The sequence below is a fragment of the Colletes latitarsis genome, chromosome 4, assembly GCF_051014445.1.
Source record: "Colletes latitarsis isolate SP2378_abdomen chromosome 4, iyColLati1, whole genome shotgun sequence".
Lineage (NCBI taxonomy): Eukaryota > Metazoa > Arthropoda > Insecta > Hymenoptera > Colletidae > Colletes > Colletes latitarsis.
The window spans coordinates 36,809,407-36,828,939 of NC_135137.1; the positions used below are offsets into that span (position 1 = coordinate 36,809,407).

Below are 19,533 nucleotides of genomic sequence, written 5' to 3' on the forward strand. Positions count from 1 at the left end.
GCAACTGTAATATTTTTTCTAAAAATAATTTGAATTACGTGTATTCTAATAAGTTTTTACATAAATATCATAGATTTATAATGATTGAATATTCTAATATGGTTATATTTAACGAAAGTAAAATTTTTATTTCTTCTTTTTAATTAATATTATATTTATAATTAATCACAATGTTTTTAACATAAAGATTACAATTGATATTTGTTATAAAGTGCTTATGCATTAATTAAAAAATATATTTCTTTACACAAAACTGTGTAAAATCTGTTTTTTAATGATATATGCATTTCATATTAATAATGTATACAAAAAATGAAGCTACATGCACTGTTTTATGGCAAAATATAAAAACAAAAAAATGAATAAATATCATCAAAACGCGGCAGTACCATTGAATCTGATATTAAGTTTACGTATGTAGGAACTTCGAAATGCATTCTTTGCTGCAGAATATTTTTTTCTCTTTAACTGCTATTCTACCATTCAATAAGTTTTTCTTACAAATATAACAACAGAAACAAATTTCTGTTGCGTGAAAATGCAAGTCTTTCACAGGAACACCTTCCTGATCAGCAGCAATTACCTTTTCGCATGCGTTACATGTTTTCGCATACGTTTTTTGATAACATGGAAGACATAATGGACGATCATTCTCTGTAATATATTGTTTTCCAGCTAAAGGAACATCACAATCCCAGCAACAAAAGTGTTTTACATGATAATTATGGCCTTCTGCAACAGTATACTCTCGAACAAAAATAAGCTGAAAAAGGAAACAAAAATTATATCGCAAAGCATGGAATATTAATTAATTGATTCATAAACATTCAACACTTATACAAAACATGTTTACCTCGTCGCAGGCAAAACATCTAGGAATTCCTAAAAATGTCGCTAAATCTCTGCCACAGTATAATTTATTTTTATAATAGAAGTATACTAAATCTGCTAATAATTCGTTACATATATTGCAAACAAAACATCCGGGATGCCACATTGAATTTTTAGCTTTGTCAGTAATTACGGCGACATCACCAACGTGTATCTCTCCCTTGCATTCGTGGCATTTTTGTGATTTAGCAGCGTCCATTGTTAGTTCTTCAACAGCGCCTTTTAGATGTTCTATATTCGGTAAATTTTGTATTTGTTGATTTGTTCCGCCGACAGTTTTGTAAGGGAATATTTGATTTTGTAATTGTTGAGAATAAATAACAGTAGAAGGTGCCACAAGATTACTCAATTTTGCTTCGTGATTACCGGTATTAGAAAATTGTTGACATGTTTGTGGTAATGACATTGGTAAGGAAGATGAACCTTCTTTTAATTTCGTAGGGGTTAGCGATGTATTCTCTTTTACTTTGTCCTTCTCATCTATTTTAATAATTACTGTAGAATCAAGAGGAGCAGATTGAACTATTTGTGAATTAGGCTTTATTATTTCTTTTTCTGCCTTTATTGATTTAGGTTCAACAGTGTTCCTTTCTACTTTTTGAATTCTATCTCCTGTTAGAGTCAATACTCCCGGAGAATTTTGTATGGCAGCAGTGACAGCTTCTCTCTCAGTCCCTTCATTAATATTTTTGATTTGCAAACCAGCGTTATTATTTTTAGCTAATAAATCACATGAATCTAAATTTCTCGCAAAACTGGGAGCATTGTGTGATACTTGATTTTCTTGGTTGCTATATTTATTTGTAAGTTTTTCTCGTATGAACATTAGACCCTTTTTATCTAATGTACTACCAATTATATCATTGGCGTGTACTGTGCTAGGAGGAAGAAATGCATCTGCTAATATAGTTTCTGCAATAGAGGTATCATCGTTAATCGGATCAAAGTGCATAAGAGTAGGGGACGAATTCTTGAATATATCTTTATATGCTTCTTTATAATATTCCGAAGAATGAGGAAGCGGTGTAACTTGTGAATTAAGATTTTCAATTCCTACAGTATTTGGAAACTTTAAATGTTCAGTCATTGAACTGTCTTTGTTTACAATATCATGATGATTGTTATCAGATTTTGGGCAATTAATTGGATAAATACCCTTATTGTAAAACCTGGATTTAATTGGTTCTGATTTTATAGTCTCACTGCTGTTACTATTTATATTATATTTTTCAAGAACTGCTATATCGTCGATATTATTAACATTAGTTAGTGTTTCTAAATTAGGTGTGTTGTGTTTGTTCCACTTCTCATGGAAATCTTTTTTGTATGAAGTTTTTGGAGTAAAACTACTTGGCGTGCGCAATTGAACCATATTTGATTGTACAGTAGGTTTATTTTGTGGACTAAAACGTTGCATGTCGGTTGCATTAGCGGGTGTCATTAACGATCGTTCGAATGGGCGAGCACTTAGTATCTATAATATAAAAAAAAACCATATATTATAATCAATTAATGTCACAATAAAATTTTTATTGCAATAATTTACCTTTGTCACTGTTCCCTGTCCCACGTATTTTTTTATGCTTTCTAAATACTTCTCAAATTGCTTCATTTCTTGTTCACTCAATTTATCACAAACTTTATAATCTATGTCATGAAGGGGTAACTGCTTCTGTAATAATTGCCTTCTCAGAGCTGCACCAGCTGACCCTTTAATAGGTAACTTTTCTACTGGGAAGGCTTTCATATAATCTGCAGCAAGTTCTTTTGTTGTATCTGGTGGTATCCATTCAAATGCTTCTTCTGCATGTTCTCTTTCATTATGTATATGTAATACTAAAAGAGAAAAAATTAATAATTGTAATGTATAATATTAAATAGATCATAGTTTAATTTTAATGATATTTACAAATAGGTTTCTTCTTGTATTTTCTTGAGGAACCAAATAACAAATCAAATTGTGGAAAATCTTCATCATCGACATCATGATCATCTTTACTGCATTTACAATTTTTACAAGTTTTTCTCCAAAAATGCAAGTCTAAACCCGGACATGTTGCTTTACAAATCACACAAGGTGCTCCTGCTCCAGCTTCATGTGCCAATCGAGGCTAAACAAAGTAACTAAAATGATCTCAAAATTCTTTGATGCCTCCAAATGAATTTTGTCATTAAATAATTTATGAATTCAATCTCTCATACACGGATTTCTTTCATTCTTAAAATGTAATTTATTTTCTTGAATTGTCAAAAAATAAAACTATTATTGCTTGCAGTAATACATACAATATATATAGTTGTAAAAAGAAACTTTTCTGAATAACTGCTTTTCGTAAATAATACAATAAAGATATCAAGTTGTAAAAGAATTTGAAAAACATGTTTATTTTTAATAAGATTTTGAACTTGTCAGAGACCCACCTTTCTCTTTCGATTTTCTAGTTCTAACAACCATTTCGGTCGGTCGTTTGATTCTATATCACTCATTTTTAATTAGTTTGTCTTGATTATTATATTGTTCTTTTATATAAATAATTATAACCGTAGCAATTTAATAAAATATAAACTCGTACAGTTCCTTGACACTTGCACGAACGCGTGACTCACCGCTATAGCTCATGACTGTAGTTCAGAGGACTAGTGCTTACGTTTTCCCCTTCTACCGTACTCGACCTAAGTGGGGACCACTCAAAGATGAATTTCTTCAAAGGGACCACACATACACACACTATACAGTATTCATACCTCTGTATGCCGACATTCTCCTCAGTGATACTCAACAGATGATTACGTATGTACTTTTCCATGAAGGAACAATATAAAGAATCTTATTTCCAAACATACTTTTAATTTATTTAACATGGAAAATATTCAATATGTTGTACGGCTGTTTTAAATTCTCGGAAAAAGTGTTCAGTTTTCAAGAAAATGTCGATACATATTTCATTGGCAAAGACTTATTTTTATCTGAGTATCACTGAGCAGATATCTGTATCGCGCCTGTTTATCTATATACCAGATAAGAATTCACATAGGATAAATGGATTGAGATTGTTCAAAAGTAATCATAGTGGGGACTATAGGATCTCATACTACAACACCTTAGTACAATTGTTTACCTTATCGCTTTATGGGTGATAGTATTTTGTATATACAAATGTACAAAAAAAACATTAGGGAGTACCATATTTTTCACACACTATTTTTATCAATTCCAAAAGCTGCATCAAATTCTTCGTGCGAAATCTGGAACAGTTATCGTGAATGTAATAACTGATTGCAAGTAATTCGTAATTTTCAAAATTATATGCATCAAGGATACCTTTTTCTTCTTCAATTTCTTAATTAACGCGATATCCTTCGCCAATTCTTCAATATCTTGTTCATTAATTTTTCTTTTTCGTTTCTTTGTCGGGTTCGTTGACACTTTCTGTTTCATTTTTTTCTCTTTGCGTTTCTTACGATTTTCTTGTTTGTCCAGTTTTTTCTTTTTGGCTTCAGACCAAGGTTCGGTTTCTTTGCGTTTACATTTACGCCCTGTGGGCCATACACCGCTATCCTGAAAGATCTTCAGTTTTTCTAAACGATGTTGCTCCTTTTGTTTATTTGAATAAGCAATTGAATTAGTATCAATGTTTTCGGGTTCGAAAGCCGATGTATCTCTTCCTTTAAGTTCAGGCATTCGAGGCATTCGTAGTAGGCCAAAACTCAGTGCAAGTTTACCCAGATCAATGTCTTTTAATCTTAGTATCAAGTTACATTCGTGTTTATTGTACGCTTGTACGTATGATACAAACGCCCTGTTTGCTTTATCAAAAAGGAGACGATCTTGTTTTTGTAAATTTCTCATACACTTTAAACACCTTTCATACGAAATTATAGATGGTTCCAATGTTATATTTTGTAAATCTACTTTTTGATTTCTTTTGATGAAATCTACATACGTATCTTCTGTTTTCAGTAGGAATAATAATGCATTTCCTTCGTTGCCAATTCTAGCAGTCCTGCCACATCTAGAACGAAAAATAAATTCGATTATGAACAAAACTTAAAATAAATGATTTATATATCATAATGCACATTGTACTATGAATATTCTCACCTATGGACAAAACTACTAGCCGAACATGGGGGATCATATTGTAATACCCAATCTACTTCTGAAATATCAACACCTCGAGCCATTACGTCCGTGCAAATTAATATGCCGCTTTTGATACTTCGAAATTCATTAAATACTTTATACCTCTTGGTCTTCATTTTACCATGAATTGCAAGTATTTGAACTAATGGCAGCAGTCTGAAAATGTAATACATTATAAGATCTATTTTCATAGACTTACATTCAAATACATTGCAGTGGTACTCACGCCTGAATAACATAACTAAAATAATCTACACACGCGCAGGTAGATAAGAAAATCATGTACTTTAAATTAGTTCCTTTTCGTTGAATAAAGTCTATCATTGTAGACAACTTGTATTCTACATTCACAATAGTATAATTGTTTTTTAAGTTTGACGGTGTAGAAATATTTGCTTTCTCTTTAACAGATATCAAAGCTGGATTTCTTAATCCTGCTCTAATTAACTGCTGTAATTCCTTTGTTTGTGTTGCAGAAAATAAACCTGTTCTTCTGAGACGTGGTAGATAACTTAATATTGTATCTAATGTCGCGGAAAAACCCAAATCTAACAATCTATCCGCTTCGTCTAAGATTAATATTTCCTGAAAATGTGATGATTGGAACATAATTAAAAAAATGCATTGTAAGTGAAATATTTGATATCTAGAATTAATTACCAGTGATTTCACACGAGCTGCCAAATTTATGCTTTTACAATTACATAATATATCTTCTAATCTGCCAGGTGTTGCCACGATAATATTCACAGCTGCTTTAAGTCTGTCTGCATCTTCTGCAATTGTTGTACCTCCAACAAGTAATATTTGTTTTAAATATGGAATATTGTCTAAAAACTTTTGTAGAACTTCATTTATTTGTACAGCTAATTCTCTGGTAGGGCTGATTATTATTGCTCCAATTTCTGTAGGCTTCCATTTTTCTTGTCGTTTCTGTTTTATGTGTAAACAATTTATTCAATATCTATCCCTTTATGTTAAAAAAATGTTATCTGAGATACATTGGATATCTATAAAATTTTATTTAAATACCTGTAAAATTTCTAATAAGGGGACTATGAAAGCAATTGTTTTTCCACTACCTGTTACTGCTTCTGCTGCAACATCTTTCCCCTTCAATAATAGTGGAATAGAAGCTGCCTATACATAGTTAAATAAAAAATTTCACATAAAGGACAACTTTCGTTAAAAAATGTAAACAATCCTTTTATATAAATTAATGATTTCTAGTACATATTTTACCTGCACTGGTGTCATAGAAGAGAATTTTAATTCCTCAATGGTTTTCAATACAGAATCACTTAAAGGCACTTCTAATTCTTTCCACTTTTGTGTCTTCATTGTAATTTTTTAAATTGTACGCGTTATATAAATTAAGCTATTAAAAATCACGTGTTTTAAACATAACGATTTTTCGTATAATTCCGGTCTTTTTAGGTTATGTTCACCAATGCATCTCATTGGTACAGTTACTATTGGTTCCCAAATGTTCAAAGTTTGTATTGTTTTTTGAAAATATTAAGTTTATTTTACATAAAGAATGTTCAATTAAGACATAATCTTGACCACAAGAGGGACATATTACGTTTTACGATTAAAGCTTAAAATAAAACTAGAGTAGTGTGGAAAATAAATCATTGTGTACAAGTTGGCTTTTAACGCATTGACTTTATTTTGATGTTTTTTTAAATCTCTTCGATATAAAATTTGTGTCTAACGATGCCACACACTCAACTATCTCTCAGATAAGGATCGTCCTTACCTCCGTTTCCTTTATATACACGACTAGGTCTAAGGCCGTAATTCAAATTCTTTTTCAATGCCATAGCATCCGACAGTATTTGTTTACACGTAAGAGGTACACAATTAATTCAAATGTTTCGATAACAATTTTGAGTATTTAACGCAATGCATTCTTCCCGAACTGTTCGGCAATAAAATATTGTTTGTATATTACAATTGTAAATTTCTTTGAATTTTTCCTACTTGGTAACATGAGCTATTTATAAAAAAAAAAAGCAAATTCGTGTATAAAGGCTTTACATAGATCATGCATTACCTATGCAAACCACGCGTAAATTTAAAATATTCTAATACTGAAATAATAACTCGATTATCAAATGAAATATGGCTAAAGCAGTTTTCTTTTATCATATTATTTTTAGCATAACATCTTTGTTTTTTTGTCTATTCGAACAAAAACTAAAATATGTATATGTTAGTATAGATACAGTGTGTAACATCGGAATTTTATGCCCTGAGTCACTGAATAGAAATAATATAATTTTTAGTACAGGACATTTGTACCCCTTTACATATACACAGATGCTCTTCTGTCACGACAATCGTCTCGTCGTTTTTAACGACATTGTTTATCGGACCCTTTTTTTCTTATACGACGTTTTTTTTCTAATTCGACTTAGTCTCTGCTTTGAGGATGTTATGTATCAGCATCTCATAACAAAATCCATCGTCAACAAACTGCAAAATTTGAAACTGCATCTGAATACTTTCGTCACCGTGTCTTTCAACTTCGCACATTCGTTTGTAATTTGATCAAATTTAGAAGAGTTACATCGATCTATTTCTATGCTTTCTGTTCATTGCAGTGAAATATCACGTATGAAAGCGCGAGCAGAAAAATATGCCATATATTCTATTTTTTTTTTTTTTTTTTTCTTTACATCATTCCAATAATTACTTTGTGTAAAAAAAAAATTTTTTACTCGCGTAACATACCCGCAATTTTTCCGCTTTTTCAGTACTTCGATCTTCTCGAAGATACATACACCATCAGCCTATCAGATAGCACTCTGCATCAACCTCACAGGTTGGATTTTGGCTTAATAAATGTTTACAAAGTAGCGCGAACTACTGTAATTGAGATTGAAATGTTTTTAAATTTCGTAATAGTCACAGTCCCTCCTTGTTGTCTTTTTCATTTTCTAAGATATTATGTAGGCACCGCCTATCAATATACGATTCCAAAGTATATCTTGGTTGCTGATTTACTTTTTACATTCTGCCTTTTTTTTTTTTATAAATCAATTTTCAAAACGATGTACTTTTTTTAAATGTATAATATATAAATTAATAATTCATAGTTTTTTTATGGTTGTAAATTGCATATTGAAGTGTGTTCCGTGTGATAAAAAATTCAAACATAATATTCGAGGGACTAAACATTATCGTAGGTCACTTGCAATTAACTGACCTATTAAAAAAAGTCACTTTCAAGATGATCAGCACTTTGCTTTACATTAATGCAACTTTATCTACTTATAAAACCTTTCTTCCATAAAGATTGCTGTTTATTACTTGAATTAGTTTAAAAGATGTATTACTTTTGTCTGGAATGATATCACTACTATCAAGAATAAAAACAAACAATGTTTAGACGTTAAGGCTAAAAACAGATGGAACTTACACGGCTGCTTATTGGTGTATCAATATAATATTATAAGCAATAAGTGAAAGCCTCTTCAAGTGCCTAATGCCATCGTGAAAGTAACTTGAATTTGTAAACCTTATTCTATCTCTGCAGAATACTAGTAGTTCCTTCTTTCTTCATCCATTTTTGATCGCAGCTACTGATTGTGCGGCAAAATTACTGGTATAGTTTGCTGCGCTCCAGGAGGTGGCTGCGGCGGTAGGTATTGCATGTGATGTGGTGGTAACGGTATATGAGGAGGAATTATAGGACACATTATTGGATAACTTGCAGCATGGCCTTGAGGAGGTGGTGGAGGATATGTGGGTTGTGGAGTACCAGGAGGATTGTAAGTGCCTGGCGTATGTGGTGGATTAGGATTAGCTGGAGAGGGGGTCTGACTTGGTGGTTGTTGGGCAACGTGTGGGTGAGGATGCGTATGTGGACCCATATACTGAATACCAGGAGCCTGTGGTCCTGGCGAGTCATGATGATGATAAGGTGTAGCCATATGTGGCGGTGGTGGTGGTGCCTGAACCATGCGTACCATCTGTTGATATGCTGGTTGGCCAGGATAAGGCACCTGGAATGGTGGTTGCAGAGGGGCCGGTGCCATTAAAGGCTGTCCAGTTGCCGCTACCACTTGCATTTGAGAAGCTATATCTTGTGCGCGATGCTGCGCATGCATCACCGGCACTGAAATAATCACAATAAGGTATAACTTACATTACAAATAAAATCAAATAAAATATTACTAATATATTAAAAAAGAGAATCTTTGTGTTTCTTAACTTTTTCATGCCTACCGTATCAGTTTCGGTACACACCAGTTTCACGTAACTGTTATTGTTATTGCAATATTAACTGCGATGCTCTGTGTTCGGTATAATTTTTCGATACGATGTTAAGACAGGCGTAAAACCAACTTGCATTATATATTTTCTTTGTATCAATATATACGTAACAACAAACTGATTAGCATTAAAAAATAATAATATTCACTGCAACGAGGTGCGAACTCGATGGAGTTAACACATTTATAGCCACTGACGTAATTTTATAGTTTATATTTACAAGACAAATGTCCGATTATAACCAATTTAAGTTGCGAAAATCAAGTAATTTTGATTATGTATTTTGCTATAAAATGCAAAAGCTTAAAAAAATGTGTCGCTTTGCTCGCATTTTTTTAAGTGTAGGTGGAATGTCACTACTTTGAATATTATTTAAAAAATACATATATATATATATATATTTAATGAATTTCAGAACCTGCAACCAGATATGTATAGATTTTTGTAAATTGCACGTGACATCCAGTTTTAGGTCGCACGTTAGAATCGCTGACTGCGAAAATGTTAAAATAGCACCAGGAAACCTTTATTAACATAGAGAATTGGATTAGAGAATTGGAAATAAGATGCGGATACCTAGATACTGACCCTTCCGGAACCTTGTCACAGGTTGAGCCGGTGGTTGACTGAACGCAGTTGGTGGTTGGCTAGTCATAACGTATGCAGGCATAACTACAGTTGCAGGCATTGTTGCACCAGTGTATTGTGGTGTTTGCGGAGTATGCGGTCTACTAGGCGTTGGTGTGCTTGGAGATCGCTGAAAGTATGTAATCACCACATTTATTATCTAATTATAATTCAAATATTTTCTATCGATATGTAATTAGCTTACCGGTGTGAAAGGCTTAGTATTTGGATTGAATTCTTTAGCATTTGGATTTAACGTCGACTTTTTGAAAGCCGTCGTAATTTTGTCAACGGTAGATTCTTGTGGGGGTTGTGGTGCAGTAACTGCTGGTTCCTGTGGTGCAGTAGTACCTTGAGAGGGACTCGTAGGTCTTACAGGTAGCGGTCCTGGCGGTGGTTTACTAGTAACAACAGTTTCTTCTTGAACTGTTTGATTTTGATGTTGCTGTGGCTGTTGTGTACTTGGATGTTGTTGTGGCGGTTGTTGTTGCGTTTGTGGCGGCGCTGTATGTTGGTGGGGCGATTGATGATGTGTCTGAGTAATTTGTGTCGAAGAATGAGAATCTTGTGGATGCTGATGTTGTTTTCTTGTTGCTGGAGGTGCGTCTTGTGCTTGTGTGTCTGTTAATTTGAAATCTGTGGCAAACTGTCTCAATTCTGAATGTTGTTCTTCTCTACTGCGGGGTGTTGGAACCTTCGACAATACATAAATTTGTTGTAATTATTTCGTAAAAATAGATACTTTAGAAAATAATTTATAGATAGAATTTTATTACCTTTCTATGATCTGATTTGTGTGAAACTATCTCACACCGTTGTCCTTCTACCGAAGTTTGTTGCTGTAACTGACTATGTTGTTGATGCGACGATTGCTGGTGAGACGTAGTAACGTTTGTCTGAGGGAACGGTGCTGGTGGTGCTTTGTCAGCTTGATATACTTGCTGCCTTCCAGGACGTTCCCGTTTCTCTGTGCTAATTTTATTTGACGAAGTTTGCTGTTGGGGTGGTGGAAAATTTACTTGCGGTATAGAAGGAGCAGCTTGAGATTGTGTTTGCTGCATCACAGGTACTATAAATATCGTAATAAAATGTTCATTAAATATGATAAATATTTAATTGCTATTATTGTAAATGTAATTTTTTAATACCTGGTGGTGGTGGTTGCGTTGCTGGCGGAGGTACAAATGGTCGTGGAGAATTATTATATGTAACCACTACTCCACTAGGTGGCATTCCCATATTTATAGGTACTGGATGTTGTACAGAAGGATGAGCGCTTTGCATTCCAATCGGAAGATTAGAAGAGGGGGGAATATTAATGTTTACATTGGACGGAGATTGTTGATTGAAAACATTTTTATTGGTAGTTGCAGGTCCTGGTGAAGATGGGGGTTCGTTAGATCTCATTAATTTTCCACTATTTCCATTTTTCTTCTTCAGTGGGGGTGGAATATATTTACCCTCGTTGGGTCTTACCTAAAATTATGCGTAATTAAAAGACAAACTGATTCCATGTTTTGTTACACAATTATGAGAATAATAATAAACTGCACCACAGCTGCAAATCTTTCCTCTTCATCACCATTTTCTAATTCTAATCTCGCTTTGTGATTTGGTTGTGATTCTATTTCATTCGCTATTTCCGCAGCCTTTTGTTCTTGTTCTTTGTAATCTTTTGTATCTTTCCTTTGAAGTGGCAAAGTATAGGCTGCCAAAGTTGGTTCGTACGTCGTTTGCACTCCATATTTTTGTTCATTTTTACGAAACATATCATTGGCATCCCATCCATTCTAAGAAAATTGTATGTACAAATTTAAAAGTAATTTATTTATATATTTATATGTATATTTGATCGTATAAAATACTTACGGTAGTACCGTCTAATTCTAAATCATCCCCATTCATGGTAGCAGGGGCATCCCAAGGTTCTAATTCTTTTTCACCAATTATACCATTGTATTTACTAATTGCAGTGTCCGTTTGGAACGTGTCGCGTATAGCATAATCTAAATCAACATCCTTGGCAGACATAGTTATGATATCTTGTGGTTTAAAAATCAATTTTTCTACTATACTGTCCACGCTTATTTTTCCTGAACCTTCTACGCGATGTGCCATTTCTAAGACAACGTCAAACTGACTGGAGAATGTGCGAAAAATACCTTCATATACAGAACCATTCAATGTTTGAATCTGTAGTAAGAATACAAACACAAGGAAATAGTAAATGATAAATATTATTTATTTTATATTCTACATGTCCATAGATATATAAATGTAATTATAATTATAAAACAAATTCTGATACCTGTACAATGTTACCAACATGACTGGTTATCGCATGCATAAAATGAGCATTGTTATATACACCTTCTGCAGCAACACATCTTTCTTGTGGGCCACGGGCACGAGGAGATCTAAAAGTAATATTTATAAATGTGTATTATATGCTAGCTTATACAAACATTGTCTATATATCATTTGTAGAGAAACATTAACATCAACAAATTGTTGATATCAGTGAAAAGTAAGAATGAGGAACTTAAAGGCACTAAGCAGTTTGCTTTAAAATGGGATAGAGAAAATAGGTACCTGTTGGTATTTGAACGATTCTTTCTTTTGCTATTCATTTTGCCACCCGACGAGGACTCTTCACCAGAAATTGGTGGATTTCTGCCGCCGGTTTGTTGCGGGCCTTCTCGTTTCCTAGTGGGGACCGGAATTTTGACTAATTTCCCGGTGACTACTCAACGTCAAAAATATATTTTCGACTAAACGTCCCGATACGGGATGATATTGAGAACCCTTTATTTTACGGATTTCTCGTTAGATGCGGAAAGCTTCAATTTGAAATCTTGTTCGACCCCAGAACGATTGACAGGAGGCCGTACTGGCCGTAACAACTATCAACATTCACGACCGTTTTTGAATCACGATCGTTTGTAGGTTATGCGCCAATGGTATTGTTACCTAAACACTTGTTCGCGAAAGTCTAGCGCGTGCGTGACTTTCGAGTTTAAAGAGATACAAGAGTGCGAATAAAGAAAGCAGGAACACTTGGTATTCGAAGAGACGTACGGGGGAACACGGTGTCTGCCCGCCACGACACACACGATATCTTGCTGGTGCGTGACGTAACTCCGATCTCCTTACGCAGGAAATCACCCTTATGGAATTTCGCGTCGTGGGAGCTTAGAAAGGAACGATAGGAGCCCCGAACAATGATTTTGGCCACGATATTGTATTTCTACTTAATTAATCAACATGTGATAAAAGATAAAACTTAGCACAAGTCGCCCGATCAGCCTGATCCCGGTGACTGTCGGATACAGTCGCCACCTAGCGAGAAATGAATGGATCATGCGATAAAGATCATTCGCAATTCCCTGCAAAGACCGTGTTCTCATTGTGCGTCGTCGCTGCATACACTTTCCTTCCTATTGAGAATCGACCTTTAGTCTATTTGGTAAATACCTATTTGTATTAATTTGCCCATATTAAAATAAATTTACGATAATAAATAATTCTAGAATTTATAATTTGTAAACTCTACTATATTTTCATATTAAATAATATCATTAGACGGTTTTAAAATTATATTTTCAGAAGATCGTTTGCGTCGGTTAAAATTGTTGCGCGCGCCTTCATCGTTGTCGTTGCACACTGCGTGTAATTTTCGAACGATACTCTTCGTCCTGTCGGATATAAAATTGTCCACTTGACCCAGGACATTGACGCATTGAATTATCCACTCGAATCCTCTATTTATTCTTTTCGATCTGTTAGTACGAGCAGCCAACCCACTCGATACAGAATTTGTAAGTCTTCCAAAGTTATCTTTGCGTTCCTTGGCAAATATTACGCCAGCGTTCGTCGTTATTATCTGACAAAAATTCAATGCAGTTTTGAATTATAAATTTGAAATGAGAAAGAAAGGGAGAAAATTGTTTAACTCACCATAGATGTCGCGAAAAGCAACAACAATAAAGTCCTCATTTTTTTTTTAAAGCAATTCTCACATTTAAGTTTCGTAAAAATGAAAATACTCGTACAACGCGCATAGAGTTTGTCGTCGAGTTCTTACGCCTCAGTTCTTGACTTTATCATGAACACAATGGAGTACGATATTACCGATACTTTTTAACGAACTGTTCGTGTCTGCCGACAAATATATTTATTTCGTTTGAATGTTTTTCATTGTAACGGTATACGCTGACACGAGTAACAGAAAAAATGGAACATACTTAAAGATTGAGCAATTTGCTTAGCAAGCATAAGTATCCAAATTGTTGTTTCACAATGCATAATGGTATTTTGCAAAGGCAAGTGAAATAATACTTGTTTTTCCAACTGATTACTGAATTTTCAACAGTTAATGCCATAACTTCATTAGAAGAAAAGTATTGATATGTATTGATATAAGAAGATAAGTAATTTTAAATAGCCATTTTTTATATACTTAGCCAAATGTATATATTTTTAATCTAATATGTGTACAAAATATTGTTCCAATAGATGATGCAGCTTTCAAGTATTTCTGGTAAGAAGTATATGGTTTTTATCATGACAAAGTTTGATAACCATTGGTATACATGTATGCATGGTTTTATTCCATGTTTAACAGTTGAAGAATAAAACAATGGAGTGGTAAAACTAAAAATTTAGATCGATTGTCGTATGTATTTAATTGATGAATATAATACAAAATCTGATAACAGGGTATGATATGTTTTCCATAGAAATTTCAAGAGAATACTTCTTGCTTAGAAGCAACAATTAATCGAGAATGTTTTTGGTCCCTTCTGTTTGTCATTTTATTTTTCCAAGTAATTAGGATATGGCTCCTTTAACTTGAGTTAGGTTTCTGAGCTGCTGCTTGCTGGAGATTGTTGTTCAGGTTCTGTGTTGCTTGTACAGCAATGTCCACTGCCTGTTTCGCGAATTTAGCAAGATCTTCCTGAATCTTTCCAGAGTGTTGACTCAGAGATTTTGCAGCATTGTCAGATTCTTTAAGCATAACTTGAACACCTTGTTGGAATTTAGATTCTAAATCAGCAACCTGTTGCTGAGCATTCGGGATTCTACTGCTAATGTCATCCACTGCTTTGGTCAGTTTGCCCTTAATGTCGTTCCACATCCTTTCCACCTCTGGACTTCTGTCTTTTAACTTGAAAAATGCATTGGCTCATTAAGAAGTTATTAGACTTCAAAAATAAAAAATTTAATTTCCCTAAAATTCTTACAGGCTGAAGTTACAAAAATAATATACAAGTTCTGGGTTAAGTCTGCTATTTGAACTTTATCATTATTAAAAATTTGAATAAATAATTTAGAAATGAAATAGTTGATTCTCGAACTATACTTGAAACAAGATAGGATATGCTTGTGTAGTTCTAAAATTATATAATCGATAACATTACAATGAGTAATTGAATTCTAGAATTAATAATGAAATAATTCTATAAAAGTTAATCTAGATAGACGTAAAAAACATCTGAGTTGAAATTTAGTTTTTACCTGTTCTGTAATGTTTGCCATGTACTGTTGAACGTCAGTCACGAACGCGCTGCTTTGGTCTTTCACGGTTTGGACCAAGGTTTCTTGATCGGGAAGGTTCAAATGTTCCTGAATCTGTTTGCCCAGATTGTTGATGTTAGTTTGAGCCTGGCTGATAAGCTCGTTTAATTGAACCTCGGGAGATGTTTGGGTATTAGCAGTGGTGGTCGGCGCAACTTTGGCCTCCGATAGCAGCGCAACGGCCAAGATGATCGCGATGACGCTCTTCATTTTTCTTCAATTCTTCGCGGTACAACTAGAAAGTGACTGATGTGCCAGCTGCGCAAGCTACTACTTTTATAGGCGATCCTTATCGAGGGTGCACGAGGGCAAACAGTGTCGACTATCTTGCCTCGGCGATGATTGCATCCCTCTTAAAATGCTACGGCGAGGCAAAATCGACAAAGAGAATTTTCCATGACATTTTTTGCAATGTTAATCTTTATTAAACAGGTGAGGACAATGACGCGTTATGTCCCCATGGAGCCCAAGATAAAATGGAATTTGAGGCTTTCAAAGAGAAAACGAACGAGGAACATTTTTTTAATCGAATCATACTTGACCGAGATAATAAAACAAATAAGTTATACAACATAAGAGGAATGTTTAATCGTAACACAGTTAAAAAAAATTGATACTATTCTTCCTCGAATAGCTTCATATATTGAAGAAGGTGAATTTCAATTTTCATTTTTTTGTAAAATTTCTTTAAAAATATCAGCGTCAATGTCATTTGTCGATTTATGTAAAAAAAGAGATTTATTACTTGTATATTGTAAACGAATATTAATTTTAGGTGTGATCCTTGTTTGAGGTTTTAAGCAGAGGTCTTTTGTGTCTATAGAATAAAGCGCTATTGTACACTATGTGATTAGATCACTATCTGACATTCTCCAAATACATTCAAGCACAAAAGCTGATGAAAATTTGATAATATCTTTGTAAACTATATTTACCGTATACGTGTAACGCGGAGATGGTTGCATCAAGCTAAGCGTCATAGTACCTTTAAACTACGGATTAAAGTTTAAACGTGTAGGATTTCGTTCGTTCGCTATAAATAATTTCGATACACAAATCGGCACATTCGTTGTCGATTCCGGATTGATAGTCGAAAGCCATAGGTCAAGGAAGGTCAAAATTATCGTTAATTTTAGGTCACTTCGTTCCTGTCTACCGAAAATAGAATCGTATATCGTCCTAACACATTCAAATTCTTTGAAGCAATTAATTTTTTATTGCAAGATGTGCGAAATTCCGTTTTTAGAAATCAGTTTGAAAATAAGTTTGATAACTTAAGAAGAGAAAGATCATCTATATAATGAGTTTTTCGAGTGTGCTTTTCCCCTTTGGAATTTTTCTGTAAATACGTTCACACGTATGCACAAATTTTCATAGAAAGTTGCGTCAAGGGGGCAAGGTCCTACATGTGGACAAACCTACACTGATTCACTTGTTGATTCTAGCAATTGCTGCACAAGTGCACATGCACAACCATCAAAGTCTATATCGGATAGTTATACAATATATTTTATATATATACATATGCAAGTTCGTGTATTGTCAGTCAACATAAGCTTTGACCCGTGACGCTTCGACAACTTCTACATCACGTTGGTACACTCATCCGATAAGAGTCAAAATATTAGAGAATCTGTTATCTCGTCGTAGTAAGATTTCATCCAAATTTTTATCAATATTTCATTACGTAATTTGACTATTTTTAATAGCAATTGCTTTCAGTATCGGCCGATACCAAAAACAAGAAAGTAGTACCGTCAAAGCTTTTTGCACGTATCGCGGGGCACAAATCCGGGGCTAGATAAGTGAACATACTTCATGATGAATCGTTGTGTTTTATTTACAGATTCTTTTTTAAATTTTTACGAATACATTACGTAAAGTTGTTCATCGGATAATCGCACGATGAGCAATCTAAACTCCGATAAATTAACCGTCAAAGTTTTATCTGAACGTTCGTGTCAAAGTTGACACTGTTTTCATGGAACGTGTAAGTACGCGTGCACGTCTGAGGCACAAGAACGACGCAACGTTATTTGAACGGTATTCGAGAAGCAACGGAAGATTAAAGTCAATGTAGAATCATCTGAAAACTAGGATTGTATGTATATACTATATTTATTTATGTACTTGAAACTCACCGCCACCGGTAATCAATATTGTAATATATGTAGAGCATAGTTTTTTTTTTTTTAATTCTCAGGAATTCTGGATAGAAAGTCGAACGCCACAGAAGAGAAGAATTACATTCCACGCAAGAAGAATTAAATTTTTATTTCGCGTTACATAGGTGGACACAAAACAGTTATTCTTGCATCCTTTCGCCAATTTTCTCTGCTTCCTTACGAATATTATCGCCAGCTTGGTTTATAAATGATTTCGCCCTTTCTAAGGCATCGCCTATGTTCGTATCGTTCATCCATTGACCCATTTTCTCGTGTATCGTGTCCGCTGCACCGTTCCATGCTTTCTTCACTTGATCCGCGAAATGATCTAAAGTATTCGATGCCTGTTGCTGCACATCTTGTGGCATAGGATTGGCCTAAACGGTAACGAGAATGTGTCGATTAAAATCTATCGCGGCTTCTTTCGACGAAAAGCTACCGCACTACGCGCGATACTCAATGTTAATAAACATCAAAGTAACGAATATTTTGGAATAAATACCTCTAACAAGTAAAACAGAGAGACCAGAAGAATAGCGAAGAAAATGTATCGTGCCATACTATAACGATGTTCCTTCCTGCAGTATGGTCAAATGTGTATGATAGTTTCTGTTAGAGGGACGGTTGTAAACTGCTTAACTAGATGCCTCGCGCCAAGAGCGCTACCGCGATAAAACGAATTAAGATCAAAGATCACACTAATAACCACTTAAAGTCTTTATGTATACTTGTGCGCAATACTCGATTCTCGATTGTCGTCTAACTGACGTTGTTCGCTGTTCGTATTGTCTCTCCTTTGTACCAAATTGAAATGAATTGCTCACCAACGGAATTACCTGCTTTTATTGCAACCAATTATTCCGCATCGCATCGTGAATTGCACTTTTTGTTATAGCTTGTCTTTGTTTAACGGAAATTGTGTAATTCCTTTATCTCTGTTTCCGTGACTTCAAAGACAAAAAAAAATATAAAGGAAACTCAGTCTCAGCTACACGGAAAAATCTTTAATGCTTGTAAACACTTCGCTTGTAATCTGATCGTTCGAGAAGAAAATTTAATTTGTATAGAGGCAATCTTGTAAAAACAATCTTGTAAAAACGAGGATTCCGTTTGAAATAGCGAGCTTTTTATGTTCTATGATTCGTTTGAACGTAATCTTGCGTAGAAATTTGAGAATCACTGCTTTATCTCGGCTGTAGTGAATCACACAAGTATTCAGAAACACTATGTTTATCATACCATCCAGTTTCCGGAGAGATCCAATCGCTTTCTCAATTTTACAATTTCAAATTTTTTTATAATTAGTCTGACTAATTAGTTTTAATTACAGCTATACTTGTTTTGATCGTTCGTTGTTTACTCTGTTTTCAGCTGTACGCGATCCAACGCAGATGTTAATTTTTTACAGCACTGGAAACTTGGCCTTCGTTCTAGACTCCTTTGAAATTATGATACCACGATGATTACGTCATTGCATGGGTCAAAAATTTTTATTTGCACCGTCAGCAAATGGTCGAATACCTCGCCGACACCGTAGCGTAGCAAACAAGCTGAAAAGTTCGATATGTTGCAAGCAGTAAACAAGACATATTTCTCTTTTCCAATAAATAAACCGCATTTTTATTCCAACGTATATACAAAATTAATTATGGTATACAATAGTTTATGAGTACAATATAGACGCATTACGCAGCATATGGAACTTATGTATACATATGTATACTTCGACCGTGCACTGTGGACAGTGTGCAATAATAACACGACGCAAGATTAGTTCTCGGAATTGTTAGTAACCTTGAGAAAGCGATTCCAATAACTTCCTGCACGTTGCATTGCGAAAATCAT

At 34.3% G+C, this 19,533-nt stretch overlaps 4 protein-coding genes and 1 long non-coding RNA gene across 8 annotated transcripts; all 5 read right to left on the bottom strand.

The window, feature by feature from the left end:
* Window positions 1–409: 409 nt before the first annotated feature.
* On the bottom strand, window positions 410–3,437 carry Tes (testin LIM domain protein). Its single transcript, XM_076763548.1, has 5 exons — window positions 3,313–3,437; window positions 2,801–3,002; window positions 2,438–2,727; window positions 854–2,365; window positions 410–763 (listed from the first exon to the last, which is right to left on the bottom strand). Exons 1-5 carry the CDS (start codon window positions 3,376–3,378, stop codon window positions 410–412), a joined length of 2,424 nt encoding a protein of 807 aa, XP_076619663.1. The 5' UTR covers window positions 3,379–3,437.
* An 8-nt stretch (window positions 3,438–3,445) lies between these two features.
* Window positions 3,446–6,506, bottom strand: LOC143341038 (putative ATP-dependent RNA helicase DDX55 homolog). Of its 2 annotated transcripts, XR_013079553.1 has the most exons (8): window positions 6,278–6,506; window positions 6,068–6,175; window positions 5,696–5,968; window positions 5,262–5,620; window positions 4,994–5,191; window positions 4,214–4,904; window positions 4,011–4,137; window positions 3,446–3,564 (listed from the first exon to the last, which is right to left on the bottom strand). XR_013079553.1 is itself a non-coding variant. In XM_076763564.1 (7 exons), exons 1-7 carry the CDS (start codon window positions 6,374–6,376, stop codon window positions 4,084–4,086), a joined length of 1,782 nt encoding a protein of 593 aa, XP_076619679.1. In that variant the 5' UTR covers window positions 6,377–6,506; the 3' UTR covers window positions 3,679–4,083. The 2 variants fall into 2 exon arrangements, 1 of the variants encoding a protein (XP_076619679.1); XM_076763564.1 differs by lacking the exon at window positions 3,446–3,564 and having other exon boundaries at window positions 3,679–4,137.
* A 179-nt stretch (window positions 6,507–6,685) lies between these two features.
* Window positions 6,686–13,273, bottom strand: LOC143341032 (uncharacterized). 2 transcript variants are annotated; one of them, XM_076763547.1, is made up of 9 exons: window positions 12,539–13,273; window positions 12,255–12,363; window positions 11,816–12,139; window positions 11,500–11,736; window positions 11,095–11,422; window positions 10,723–11,015; window positions 10,152–10,640; window positions 9,908–10,076; window positions 6,686–9,161 (listed from the first exon to the last, which is right to left on the bottom strand). In XM_076763547.1, the coding sequence occupies exons 1-9, from the start codon at window positions 12,574–12,576 to the stop codon at window positions 8,623–8,625; spliced, it is 2,526 nt and encodes an 841-aa protein (XP_076619662.1). In that variant the 5' UTR covers window positions 12,577–13,273; the 3' UTR covers window positions 6,686–8,622. The 2 variants fall into 2 exon arrangements, with proteins under 2 accessions (XP_076619662.1, XP_076619661.1); XM_076763546.1 differs by having other exon boundaries at window positions 6,687–9,161; window positions 9,896–10,076.
* Window positions 13,274–14,612: 1,339 nt separating this feature from the next.
* Window positions 14,613–15,784, bottom strand: A4 (apolipophorin-III-like protein). The gene is made up of 2 exons (XM_076763568.1): window positions 15,464–15,784; window positions 14,613–15,113 (listed from the first exon to the last, which is right to left on the bottom strand). The coding sequence occupies exons 1-2, from the start codon at window positions 15,731–15,733 to the stop codon at window positions 14,793–14,795; spliced, it is 591 nt and encodes a 196-aa protein (XP_076619683.1). The 5' UTR covers window positions 15,734–15,784; the 3' UTR covers window positions 14,613–14,792.
* Window positions 15,785–17,778: 1,994 nt separating this feature from the next.
* LOC143340906 (uncharacterized) lies at window positions 17,779–18,552 on the bottom strand. Of its 2 annotated transcripts, XR_013079523.1 has the most exons (3): window positions 18,417–18,552; window positions 18,191–18,350; window positions 17,779–18,065 (listed from the first exon to the last, which is right to left on the bottom strand). It is a non-coding gene; the product is annotated as an uncharacterized LOC143340906 (long non-coding RNA). The 2 variants fall into 2 exon arrangements; XR_013079522.1 differs by having other exon boundaries at window positions 18,191–18,512.
* Between the last annotated feature and the right edge of the window lie 981 nt (window positions 18,553–19,533).

What these genes read in the sequence shown, in the direction of transcription:
- LOC143341038 (XM_076763564.1), bottom strand. Translation starts at nt 6,376, where the DNA reads ATGAAGACACAAAAGTGGAAAGAATTAGAAGTGCCTTTAAGTGATTCT. An exon ending in CTTCTATGACACCAGTGCAG is followed by an intron (nt 6,176 to 6,277) that starts GTAAAATATGTA and finishes AACTATGTATAG; the next exon opens with GCAGCTTCTATTCCACTATT. An exon ending in CCTTATTAGAAATTTTACAG is followed by an intron (nt 5,969 to 6,067) that starts GTATTTAAATAA and finishes CACATAAAACAG; the next exon opens with AAACGACAAGAAAAATGGAA.
- Tes (XM_076763548.1), bottom strand. Translation starts at nt 3,378, where the DNA reads ATGAGTGATATAGAATCAAACGACCGACCGAAATGGTTGTTAGAACTA. An exon ending in TAGAAAATCGAAAGAGAAAG is followed by an intron (nt 3,003 to 3,312) that starts GTGGGTCTCTGA and finishes TACTTTGTTTAG; the next exon opens with CCTCGATTGGCACATGAAGC. An exon ending in ATACAAGAAGAAACCTATTT is followed by an intron (nt 2,728 to 2,800) that starts GTAAATATCATT and finishes TTTCTCTTTTAG; the next exon opens with TATTACATATACATAATGAA.
- A4 (XM_076763568.1), bottom strand. Translation starts at nt 15,733, where the DNA reads ATGAAGAGCGTCATCGCGATCATCTTGGCCGTTGCGCTGCTATCGGAG. An exon ending in TGGCAAACATTACAGAACAG is followed by an intron (nt 15,114 to 15,463) that starts GTAAAAACTAAA and finishes GCATTTTTCAAG; the next exon opens with TTAAAAGACAGAAGTCCAGA.
- LOC143341032 (XM_076763546.1), bottom strand. Translation starts at nt 12,576, where the DNA reads ATGAATAGCAAAAGAAAGAATCGTTCAAATACCAACAG. An exon ending in ATGTTGGTAACATTGTACAG is followed by an intron (nt 12,140 to 12,254) that starts GTATCAGAATTT and finishes TTCTTACTACAG; the next exon opens with ATTCAAACATTGAATGGTTC. An exon ending in CCGGAAGGGTCAGTATCTAG is followed by an intron (nt 9,162 to 9,895) that starts GTATCCGCATCT and finishes TGATTATTTCAG; the next exon opens with TGCCGGTGATGCATGCGCAG.